Source organism: Mirounga angustirostris, unplaced genomic scaffold, assembly GCF_029215605.1.
Source record: "Mirounga angustirostris isolate CCGP_5_RB_7025 unplaced genomic scaffold, mMirAng1.0.hap1 SCAF_5, whole genome shotgun sequence".
NCBI classification, from domain to species: domain Eukaryota; kingdom Metazoa; phylum Chordata; class Mammalia; order Carnivora; family Phocidae; genus Mirounga; species Mirounga angustirostris.
In genome coordinates this window covers 128,345,406-128,357,551 of record NW_026991713.1, presented here as the reverse complement: position 1 = coordinate 128,357,551, position 12,146 = coordinate 128,345,406, and the positions used below count along the sequence as shown (strand labels likewise).

The 12,146-nt window shown below is 39.7% G+C and overlaps 1 protein-coding gene across 3 annotated transcripts in view; it reads left to right on the top strand.

Moving 5' to 3' along the window:
• Positions 1-10,198, top strand: part of SEC61A2 (SEC61 translocon subunit alpha 2) — a 28,436-nt gene extending 18,238 nt beyond the window's left edge. Inside the window, exons 7-12 of one of the 3 annotated variants that reach the window (XM_064592069.1) lie at positions 2,359-2,512; positions 3,491-3,651; positions 3,982-4,179; positions 5,811-6,002; positions 6,468-6,544; positions 9,401-10,198. In XM_064592069.1, the coding sequence (XP_064448139.1) occupies positions 2,359-2,512; positions 3,491-3,651; positions 3,982-4,179; positions 5,811-6,002; positions 6,468-6,544; positions 9,401-9,725 (1,107 nt within the window). In that variant the 3' untranslated portion in view covers positions 9,726-10,198. Of the gene's footprint in view, positions 1-2,358; positions 2,513-3,490; positions 3,652-3,981; positions 4,180-5,810; positions 6,003-6,467; positions 6,545-9,116 lie in introns of all 3 variants that reach the window. The other 2 variants (XM_045874424.3, XM_064592071.1) reach the window with 2 other exon arrangements.
• Positions 10,199-12,146: the final 1,948 nt, after the last annotated feature.

Sequence of the window (12,146 nt, the reverse complement as noted above, 5' to 3'; positions counted from 1 at the left end):
GCTACACTGAAGAGAGATGATTGGATCAGTGTGTTTCACCCAGAAACATAGACTTTGAAAACTGTTTGCATGCTGTTAGGTAAGGTATTTCTCACCTTAATTATTCTTGTTTCCTTCATGTGGTCATGTCTTTGCACTAGTGAGATTTGAAATCTAAATAGTGGGTCTTGATTAAAATAACAGAATAGAAAATATCAGTGTGCATGGCACATAGGAAAGGTAAGTATTGTTTTGTCCAGTTGCGTGTGTGTGTGTGCGCGCATGCACAAACAGTTGAAATGTAAAGAGTTATTTTTGTGCCTAATTTAGAGATTTATAGGCATGGCACATTCCACAAGCGCATGCAGGTAGCATTCAGTCTCTCTCACTGTTGTAGTCAACGAGATGCTTGTAACTTCCTGGTTTCTCAATGTCTCCCGCCTCGGAGGCATAGTTCACATGCTTTTTACTGTCTTTTATCTTACTCTTTTGATTATAGAAACCATTTCTCATTTAGACTTCTGTATGCCAGTTAGAAAAATATGAGTTTGATTTTTGCAGGACATACATGAATCACCCTGTAGTCTGATGGTTATTGGTCTGAACAGGGGGTTTGGAGAATTACAGGTATTTCAGAATGACTTTATGACTCTGGACAGGCCATTTAATCAGAAGCCCATGATCAGACTTTTTGGTGGGCTGATAGTTTGTGGACAGCTGCTATTCCCTGCACAAGGTTAGTTTTCTGATCGGGAGTATTTATTTACTTACTACATAATTGTGGTCAAAGTAAAATCTCAGTAGTAAGGCCTAACTTCTCTTTTATCTTGTCAAAGTGTTAAACTTGGTTTTCAAACAGTAAAGGATGAGCACTCTTAGAAGTTTGAAGAATTGTGCCCTTTTTCCAATCCTTTGAAAATCAAACTAAAAGACTGTAATAGACCATTTAGGCTCTGTACAACCACTGAAATGACAGTTAAGGAAAAAAAACCACTGCGGAAGGTAAGCATGCTTAAAATGGTGGACTGTAGCTTGTTTGCTCTCTTTTGTAACAGGGGATGTCAGGTAAACTGAGTAAGTAATAGGGTGGGAGGCTTCAGAGCTGGGCAGAATGCATTGGAAATGGCATTTCCTTACTTATGTGGGATGGGGTTTTTAAAATGGGGACAGGTGTGAGGTTGGAGGCGTAGGAGCATATTTTCTTCCCCTCTTGATGAGGTTACTGCAGTGCAGTAGACATGACTGGGGAGGTCACTTGCCAGGCTATGGATTATTTTTAATTGGTGCATACTTTTACGGAAATGTCTTCTCCAAGAGGAAAATTAAGAATTTTCAATTTCACATAAATTAAACTTAGTATGCTTTTATTTTTTAAAAAAGGATGAGCTTAAGAACCTGGCAAATCCTTGACTTTATTTTTTATTTAATCCTTTACTTTATTTACCTTTACCTTCAGTCTTTGTCACTGTGGGTATGGAGTGCATTTTTGACATTGTTATAATCTCTATACATATTAATTTGTGCTCTTTTTGACTTATTTTCTCTATATATTACAGTTGACCCTTGAACAACATAGGTGTTGGGGCGCTGACCACCCCCCATGCAGTTGAAAACCACATACACCTTTTGACTCCCTCAAACCTTAACTACTGACAGCCCACTGTTTACCTGAAGCCTTGCCGATAGCATAAATGGTCGATTAACTCACATTTTGTATGTTATATACCATATTTATATGATATAGTAAGCTAGAGAAAAGATTATTAAAAAAATCAGAAGGAAGAGAAAATACATTTATAGTATTTATAAAAAAAAAAAATCTGTGTATATGTGGACCTGTGTAGTTCAAACCTGTGTTGTTCAATGGTAAGTGTATATGTAATATAATGTATTAAAGTATTACATAGAATACCTTAAAAATGTATCAGCATAGTTTCCATACTTTTTCTTTAGTGGCAGTATACAATTGTGTCTTGTTATTATACCATATTTCATTTGGTCTTTCACTTCCTTGGAACTGTTTGGAATGTTTTCAGTTTTTTGCTGTCCTAAATTGAACAAGTTTGAACATTTTTTAGTGTGCTTTTCAATAGGCTTTACTTAAACATTGTAAGAGAAACTATTCAGATGGTTTATAAATATGCTTTAAATGTTGAAATGTCTGCTTTATGATGTAGCAATGTTTCCACCCCTCTGACTTGCAGAACTGACTTCTGACTAAAGTGGGGTTTAAAAAGATGCAGAATCCTAACAGTGCTATTGCAACAATTAGGTTTTAATATTAAAAATGCCCATACTTTGCAAGTAGTCAATGGTGTTCCTCTTCCCCTTTCTTGAGTTTATTCTTGCTTCAGCTTACTTGCATTTCTTTCCCCACAGTTGTTTGTTGCTGGTTTGATTGTGCTGCTGTTAGATGAGCTGCTACAGAAGGGTTACGGCTTGGGGTCTGGTATTTCCCTCTTTATTGCCACCAACATCTGTGAAACCATTGTCTGGAAGGCCTTTAGTCCCACTACTATTAACACTGGCAGAGGTACATTGCACAGTGACTGCGACTGCACGAGTTTTGCTGGGTGTGTGCTGGAGAGTAACCCGTCACGGAGCAGGACGTGCCTGTAAACGTCCTGGTTTGCCGTCCCAGGGGACACCTGATGCTAACTGCTCAAGAGTTGAGCAGCAGAGATTTGTGGAGTATGAAACAATACTTCAGAAAGAATTAGATCTAAGTCTTAGCCTCTGCTCGTTGAAAATTTCAGTGGTTGCAAACAGCTTTTTAAAATGTTACTTGCTTAAGCCACTGCTGCAGAAGTCATTGACCTATTTCCGCATTCCCAGGGGGATAAAAAGGTAGTGGATTAAGATTTTTCAAATGAAAACGCTATTATTTATTGTATCATCAGGGAGCACTAATACTTTTGCTGCTATTCTCCTTGGCTTTGTAATAGCAACTAAATTTTGAAATCCTGCATTCTGTCTTTCCCCTTACCCATCTCCGTTTATCTCAAATGCCATCCAGGCTCCATAACGGTTAATGTCTAAACTGATCCCAGCCTTAAGAAAAGAGCAATGATGGTTTACTAGTATTCTTGGTAAAATAAACTTAAAAGCCAGCTCGAGAGAGTGACATAGATCTTTTGAGTCTGACATCTTTATTCTGCTTTGCTCTTGCTTTCCCCCCTCCTTAAAAATACTCCTTTCCCTTCCCTAAAGTAAAGGAGAGGCAAATCATTATGACCTAAATATTTGCTTAGGTTTATTCTACTTTGGCTGTTTTCATCAAGAATAGTCTCTTGAGAAAACTTGAGATTTGTGCTAATAAAAAAGATACATTTGCCTCAATGATGTGAAGATTTTTGGAAGCTCCACACATGGCTGTATTATAACGTAAGCATTGATGAATGATTTTGACTCCTATTTTCTGCCATGTACTGGAGGTTCAAGGTTATTTGTTTGATCTTCGGGACAGCTTTGGAGAAAGAGTCTACAGTGAATTTCTCTCTTGATTTATCAGGTACTGAGTTTGAGGGTGCAGTCATAGCGCTTTTTCACTTACTGGCCACCAGGACAGACAAGGTCCGTGCTTTAAGGGAGGCTTTCTATCGTCAGAACTTACCCAATCTCATGAACCTCATTGCTACGGTTTTTGTGTTTGCCGTTGTTATATATTTTCAGGTATGTATACTTTTTTCACCGAAATTGGTGGAATGTGGATTTTTATTATGCTCTTAAAGAAAAGAATGCCATTTGAAATGTCAGTATCTAACAAGTCAGTGCTGCAGAGTCTAGTCAAGCAAATAATTCTATTCTTTCAACTCTGAGGTGCAAAATATTGGTGGTGATGGCATAGAACAGGAGTTCCGTGTGTGTGTGTGGGGGAGAGGCGTGCAGGGAAAATGCTGGCGTTGCTTCTCACACTCTCTGGTGTATTGTTCTGCCTGTCATCTGTGTTCTTTACTTGAGTTGTGCACTTGCTCTTACTTCCTCTTCATTTTCATTTTTTAGGGATTTCGTGTTGACTTGCCCATCAAGTCGGCCCGGTATCGAGGACAGTACAGTAGCTATCCCATCAAGCTCTTCTACACCTCGAACATTCCCATTATTCTCCAGTCGGCCTTAGTGTCAAACCTGTATGTTATTTCCCAGATGCTGTCTGTTCGATTTAGTGGCAACTTTTTAGTAAATTTACTAGGACAGTGGGCTGTGAGTATTTTATTTATTCTAAGCATTCGTATTTATTGTAATTTCCATTTCATGGTTATATTTTTAACTGAAAGAGATGAGCCATAACTGAAGCAGTTGCTATAACATGTTCAGATTCACTTCCCTGTCGCAGAGTTTATAATTTTTTGGAAAGACGTTATACCCCCATCTTTCATGGCCTGGGTGGCAATAAACTAGTTGTGTTAACTGGGCTAGAGATAGGCCTGTGATTACTATATGGAGAGAGCACAGAGTTACCAGAAATAGAATCCAGCACTTTCTGACTTCCCCTTTAGAGATCCTGTCGTCATAGCTTCTTCCAAAGCAGTCCAGCCCCATTGTTACTGAAGTGTGAGTTATTGTCAGATCGAATTTTAATTGGTTTAAATTGTCATATGACCAAGGAGTATTTTTCCTCCTTAAAGCTATAGAATTAAAAGAGACCATGATTCTTTATTCTTTTACAGGATATGTAATTGTACAATTTATATTTCACCAACTGTTATTTTTTATAGTCATTATTTCTGAAATATGGTGCTTATTCTTTGCATTTATCTTAATGTGCTACCTACTACATTGTAAGTTACAGTGACCTATCTTTCTGCTTCCACTAAAGGTCTTTTTTTTTTCCCCTTTTTTTAAGTTTAACAGGATAAGACAGTACTTTTGAGTGTTAGTTGAAGGAAATAGGATTCCCTTTATCCACAGTACTTTTTCTCTGCTCATGTAACGGAAATGTGATTGCCTGTGATGAGGGAAGATGCGGTCCCTCCCTTTGAGAGCTAATAATCCATCAGTAATTATTACTGTAATGATTTCATAGCAATAAGTGCATTGAGTGGCTGTATATAGATTGTGTTGTGATCTTAACTAAGTTCCTTTTTAATGAGAGAATTACTGGGAAATTGAATTATGTCTATAAAGAGTACTTTTGATTGGGGATTAGTGATTCTAGGGGCACAGTAAAGAAATCAGTTTGAAATATGTATTCAGGAACTAGACATTGTAATCATTGCAGCCAGAAATTGCTTTCACACCCCCTGTACCCCAGAATTTACACTGTTCCCAGTTCTGTTACTATAAAAATTCTTAAATGTTTGTCTGGCTAAAAATCCTCTGATAAATATTTATTAAAGGACTATTTCTTACACAAAACATATAAAGTTTAGGCAGTGAGTTGTTAGTCGTCCGTCAATATTTCAATTGATTGTATTCTTCATAGAATACTTTGAAGTGAAAAAATATGTAGCAAACTCTTGTATAGTTAAAGTGCAGAAAGTTTCAGATTCTAAATGTAATCAGAGATTGACAATAAACGTAATGATATTCCTGTCTTTAGGAAAAGAAGAGAGATTTTTTTGGTAAATGTATTATAATGTTGGTTTTTAAAAGATCACTCTTCTGTTAGTAATAAATTCCCAGTGTCTTTTATATAATAGATGCTCACTATATAATTTTGAAGGAGTGAAGATATTAGACACAAAAGTAAATCTTTAAGTTACATAGAATTGTTAGCTGTAGGTGCTCTGAGCTTAAAGCATTGTTGTAATTTTTGAGGAGTTTGAAAAGTCATAAAAATGTATCTTGACCAGTTGCGTTCACCATCTATCCTTTTTATTCTTGTTATGTAGGATGTCAGTGGGGGAGGACCTGCTCGTTCTTACCCGGTGGGAGGCCTTTGTTACTATCTTTCTCCTCCCGAGTCCATGGGCGCCATATTTGAGGATCCTGTCCATGTGGTTGTTTATATCATCTTCATGTTGGGATCATGTGCATTCTTTTCTAAGACATGGATAGAGGTGTCTGGTTCCTCAGCCAAAGATGTAAGTATTTATTGCATTTGAAAATAAACGTTTTTATTTTCAAAATGGTAATTGAAACACTTTTAATTACTTTTATAATTTAAACTTTTAAGTCATACAGTCTTAATAATGAGGTACTATCACCCCTAAGGGGTTTGGAAGGTGGAAAAATTCTTAGATTTTTACAGTGGTTTGTGAACCCTCCAAAGCTGAACCGTACCCAACAAATTCTTATTCCTTAGTATTTAATTTCTGTTTAGGGAGGTGAAAAATAGAAAAGATTGAGAAACACTGGTTTAATGTGTGGGTAGTAGGTGGTGTGCAACATTGAGTCTCAGGTGTAATGGGAATGATATGACAGTGCCTACTTAACGGTCTCATATTTGATTTATTGGTGTGTGGAAAGCCACTTCACACAGAACCTGGTAGGTAGTAAACAGTGAAATATTTATAGTTTGATTTTATAAGTTGTTTTTCTCTTGGCAGGTAGCTAAGCAGCTTAAAGAACAGCAAATGGTAATGAGGGGCCACAGAGATACCTCTATGGTTCATGAGCTTAATAGGTAAGGTCATGAGATTTAATCCTTGATGTGTGTGTGTGTGTGTGTGTACGTATACATGTATTTGGTTTTTCAATCTTTAATTTATTGTCATGTTAGTTATCCTGTTTGAATATGAAGCATCTTTCTTCTACTTCACACAGAAGAAGCAAAATTTAACACAATACTGAATTGTTCTCTAAAATTATTCCCCATCAAAGTTGACATCTAAATTATTTTTTAAAATTGTGTTCCCTTCACTGCTCAGCCCAGTATTTAAAATATTCCTGATTGGAGGTCCTCATTGTCTGGTTGCACATAAAATCACCTGGGAGCTTTTATTTTTTTTATTTTTATTTTTTTTTAACGATTCCATCTATTTATTTGACAAAGAGAGACACAGCGAGAGAGGGAACACAAGCAGGGGGAGTGGGAGAGGGAGAAGCAGGCTTCCCGCGGAGCAGGGAGCCTGATGCGGGACTCGATACCAGGGCCCTGGGATCATGACCTGAGCCGAAGGCAGACACCCAATGACTGAGCCACCCAGGTGCCCCCTGGGAGCTTTTAAAAAGTACTGATGTTCCACCTCTAGGAATTGTGATTTATTTGGTCTAGGGTGGATCCCATCATTAGTTTATTTTTTGATAACAGCTTTATTGAGGTATAATTCACATCCCATGTAATTCATTCATTTGAATTATATGGTTTAGTGTTCTTGTTTTTAGTATATTCAGTGTGTGTAATCATTACAATGTAATTTAAAAAACGTTTTTGTCACCAGAGTGCCTGGCTGGCTCAGAAGAGCGTGAGACTCTTGATCTCAGGTCGTGAGTTTGAGCCCAACATAGGGTGTAGAGAGTACTAAAAACAAAACAAAACAAAACACAACACAACACAACTTAAAAAACAAACCAGAAATATTTTCATCACCCAGAAAGAAACCTTGTACCTATTGGTTATTCCCCATTCCTATCTTACCTCCCATCCCCGAGCCAACTTTTTAGTTTTGATCTCTACAGATTTGCCTCTTCTGGACATTTCATATAAATGGACTTGTGATCTTTGGTGAAGAGCTTTTTTCACTTGGCATAAAGTTTTCAGGGTTCATGCATTATTTGTGAACGATATTCCATCATACAGATGTGCTAAATCACATTTGTTTATCCATTCATCAGTTGATGGGAGATTTTGGTTGTTTCCAGTTTTTGACTGTCAGGAATAATGCTATTAAGAACATGTTTGTACACGTTTTGTGTGGCCATGTTTTCATTGCTGTAGGAGTGGAATTTTGTTGGGTCATCTAGTAACTCTGTGTTTAACAACCGAGGAACCGGCAGCTATTTTCTAGCGTGGCTGTACCGGTCTGCATTCCCACCAGCAGTGGATGAAGCTTCCAGTTGTTCACATCCTTGCAAGCACCACTTCGTGCTTTTTGATTATAGTGGGTAGGAAGTGGCAGCTTTTTGGTGGCTTTGATTTGCATTTCCCTGATGAGTAATGACGTTGAACATCTTTTCATGCATTTAATTAGCTATTTGTGTATCTTCTTTGGAGAAATGTCTTTTCAGATCTTTTGCTTGTTTTAATCGTATTGTCTCTTTGTTACCGAGTTGTAAGATTCTTTAAAAAAAAAAGTATTTTGGATATGCCTCTTCTCAGGTATATGATTTATAAATATTTTATTGCCATTCTATGGGTTGTCTTTTCACTTTCTTGGTGTCCTTTGATGTACAAGTTATAAATTTAGATGAAGTTCAGTTTCTCTTGGTTGCTTTGTGCTGCTCTTAGTGTTTAAGAAACCATCTCCTAACCCCAAGGTCACAAAGATTTATTCTTGTTTTCCATTAGGAGTCTCGGCTCTTACATTCAGGTCTTTGAACCGCTTTGCGCAAATTTGTTTTGTGTTTAGTGTGAAATAGGGATCCAGATTTCTTTTTGTGCATGTGGATATCCAGTTCCAGAGCCATTGGTTGAAAGGCACTTGTATTTTTATGTAAACTTTTTATTTATTTCACACCTAGGTTGCAGAGAGTAGTAGAATGAACCTCCAGGTACCCAGCTTGTGTCCAGCTTCAGTAGTTAGCCTCATTCTGCCATTCCTGTTCATCCACCATCTCCCCCACGCCTTCTCCCCCGCTTCTTTCTGGAGTATTTTAAACACAATCCCATTGTTTCTAAGAGTTCTTCAGGTGATTCTAACGTGCAGCCAAGATTGAGTTACCGTAAAAGAGGATCATCCATATCTTGTCATGTAAATTTGATACTTAAAAAGCATTTTGAAATTTACTCTTCATCTACAAGAGTGAGCTAAAGAGGACCTATTTCAAACGGTACCTATTTTAATACTTAAATCTGTTGAGGATTCTAGCCTTCTGCCATAAAAATCACGTATTGCTTTTCTTGGCTGTTGCCTGGTTTCTGGAAACCGGGGTCCCGTCCTTCCCTGAGTCACAAAGTCTCCATCAGCATGTCAGCACTGTGTGGGACACGCACGCCATCCCACAGATGGTGCCCCCCCCCCCCCCCCCGCTGGTGTAGTGTGCCGACGACACAGCTCCCGTGTCCCGCGCTGGCTGACTGAGGCTCTGTCTTGCAGGTACATCCCCACGGCGGCCGCGTTTGGTGGCCTGTGCATCGGCGCCCTGTCGGTGTTAGCCGACTTCCTCGGGGCCATCGGCTCCGGCACCGGCATCCTGCTCGCGGTCACTATTATTTATCAGTATTTTGAAATTTTTGTCAAGGAACAGGCTGAAGTCGGTGGGATGGGTGCTTTGTTTTTCTAGATGTTCCAATATTTCTTCTCGTGTGTGTGAAAGGGAGAATACTTTTGACACGTTGTTTTTGTCCAGTAACGCTGGTTCCCCTTTTCTTCCCTCACAGTTTGTGTTCACGTGCTCACTGGCCCATTTGTGAAATGGGCGCCGAGCTGAGCCTGTGTGCAGCACGAGTACCGGCTGCCTTAAAACTAAAGTTTACATTATTCGTTCGGAAACGTCCGTGTAGTGTTGCCTGTGATGCTGGAAAGCAGTGTAGCTGCCGTGCCCTGCTCACTTGTGGCGGCCAGACGGTGGTGTGGATCAGTTTTGCACACAACGTTCAGAACACTCACTCTTCCCCCCACTTGGTTCAAAATAAATGTAGTTCAAATTGCCACTTTCCAGTATTTTTGAGCTTATTTAATGAGTTCTGGAACATTTGTATCTAATCTGTATTTTAGATATAATTAACTTTTTATACTTTTTTAACTCCTCGTATCCACGGTCCCACCCTCCCGCTCCGCCCCCCCCCCCCCGACTTGTCCCCTCTCAGAGCTGCCCCTCAGCCCACATGGGCCACGTGGGGCTTCAGTTCCAGCGGGTCCTAGAAACCCCTGCTTGTAATTACTCCTCCTGGTTTTCATTCCTTTCTTCCCAGTGACAGCAGTCGGTGCTGTTTTACTGTATTGGCTATGCCTTCGAATTCCAACACATCACTTGAGAATACTCTTTGCAGATACAATGCCCCAGCTCTGATCTTTTTTTTTAAATCCCTAAAGCAAAGCTCTGATTCTCACGCAATGTCTGTGGTTCAGTGGGGGTGAACGATGGGTAATTCATGCTAGGAATTTGTGTACGTTGTTGTACGTGACAGCAGCAACATGGGTGTAAACAGTAGAAAATAAAACTTTATTTAATAAAACTGTTTCGGTTGTGTTGGAAAAATAAAATCGGATATTAAATGATTTCTAAGATTATTTGTATAGGTTCATCATAATCCTACAAAACCCATCCTGAGAGGTTGTGGCAAGAGGTCAAATGTAATTATCATTTAGTGTTTAATCCTAAACCTGTTGAGGAACAGGGACCAGCTTAAAGGTGCTCAGTTACGCGACTGACACCGGAAAGAGTAGGAAAACAGCAGTCTCAGGTAACGTCCCAGTCTCCATCCGAAGTAGCATAGCTCTTTATAATTATATTTTTTAAACTGTGTGCTCTGTCGGCCTCAAAGAGATCACACTTCATTTTTGAAAGATCCTTTTCAGAAGTCAGGGTTTCCATTGTTTACTTTCTGAGTAAGTGCAGGAAGTGCATCTTATTTAGGCCAGGATCACAAAGCCAAATGGCTACAGGGAGGCAGATAAAACAGAACCTGCAGGACAGGAACAGTGGTCATCTGGAGGACATCTCCTCAGGGACTCAGACCACTGTGACCATAGAAATGTGGATCCAATGTTGTCATACATGATTTTTTTTTTCCCCCAAGAGAAGGTGGAAATAGGGCTTTTTATGGGAAAGCTTGAACTTTCAAATGCTCTTGAATGACCAGTGTGAGCCACGGGAAACATCCAGACTGCCGGCTTTCGAACTGACCTGACTTCCCAAGTACAGCCTTGGACGTTTAAAGGTTAACATAAAGGGCATTAGGGGTATGTTCTAGGATTTAGCTGTCACTTCTAATTTGCACTCTTGGGAAGAGAAAAAGGTAGAAAGGACAGGTAGGAGTTATAAAGATCTCTCTTCCACCAACATTTAAAAGGTTTCTCCGTTCTTGTGGGGAGTGGCTTTGGAAGAGCTGGTCTGTTTGGAGACTGGTCTGTGCCCGAGTCTGTATATTTTCCATATGCCTTCTGTTCCTTGATTTTTGAAGGAGGGCAGTAACAGGGGAGATTAGAGAACTTGGCCTTTGGGAGCTCAGGGAGAAGGAGTAAGATCTCTGGAGAATCATGATGCCTAGGATTAAAAATAAGGATTTTTTTTTAAAAGGTTAGGGGCACAGGGGAAGGCTACTATTAGAGCAAGTAGTTGGGGGCCTAATTTTTGCAATATTTATAGAGTAGACTTAATCTAGACAGTTCTCCAGTTCCATATTTTCCCCCTTTGTTTAGGAAGTCTAATAGATCTTGTACTTTTGCCCACAAAAACATCTTTGCATACAGAGATGAACACAGTGATACACTGAATACACAGTGACGCTGTAGACAAATGAACTATATTACAGCATTCCTGGCATTCGTATCCTGGTTTTATCTGGTTTTAGGGGCCTGAGCCCCGATTTAGGGCTGGCCAGGGAGCATCACTCTGAGACTTCCACTGGGGGCTCTTCAGAATATCCAGCAAGATAGTTCCTGGAGCTGCTGGAGGCCACAGAAGTCAACACAAGGGCCGAGCTCAGCCAAAAGATGAGAAAACGGCCCAGGACCACTTGTAGACCTTTTGGATGATGGGGGCTTTAGGCATGGCCCGAGCCGGAGACAGTGCCCCTGTTCTCCCCTGTAAGGTAGTTGTATTGGGTTTCTGGTATTTGCTGACCTTGCTAGTAGCTACACTCCGGGTTCAACACCAAGACAGGGATGCCCCCCCAGCCACGTAAATGGATTTGGTTTTAGAAACTTGAAGTACCTTCTGAGGTAAGGATAGGAAGTGAAATTCTAAAGTATATACACCTGCTTGAGGGAAGGGCCCTGTATTTTCATTAGCTTCTTAACCTTGTTCTAAGTGAATGGAATCAACCATTTTTCATTACCTAACAGCCTGTTTACCTTCAGTAGTTAGGTGGGTAGGAGGACACTAGCCAAGTGTAAACATTTGCTTCTCATGAATGTTACTCTCTCTTGATTTTACACTCTGCTATGCTATAGCGGATAATT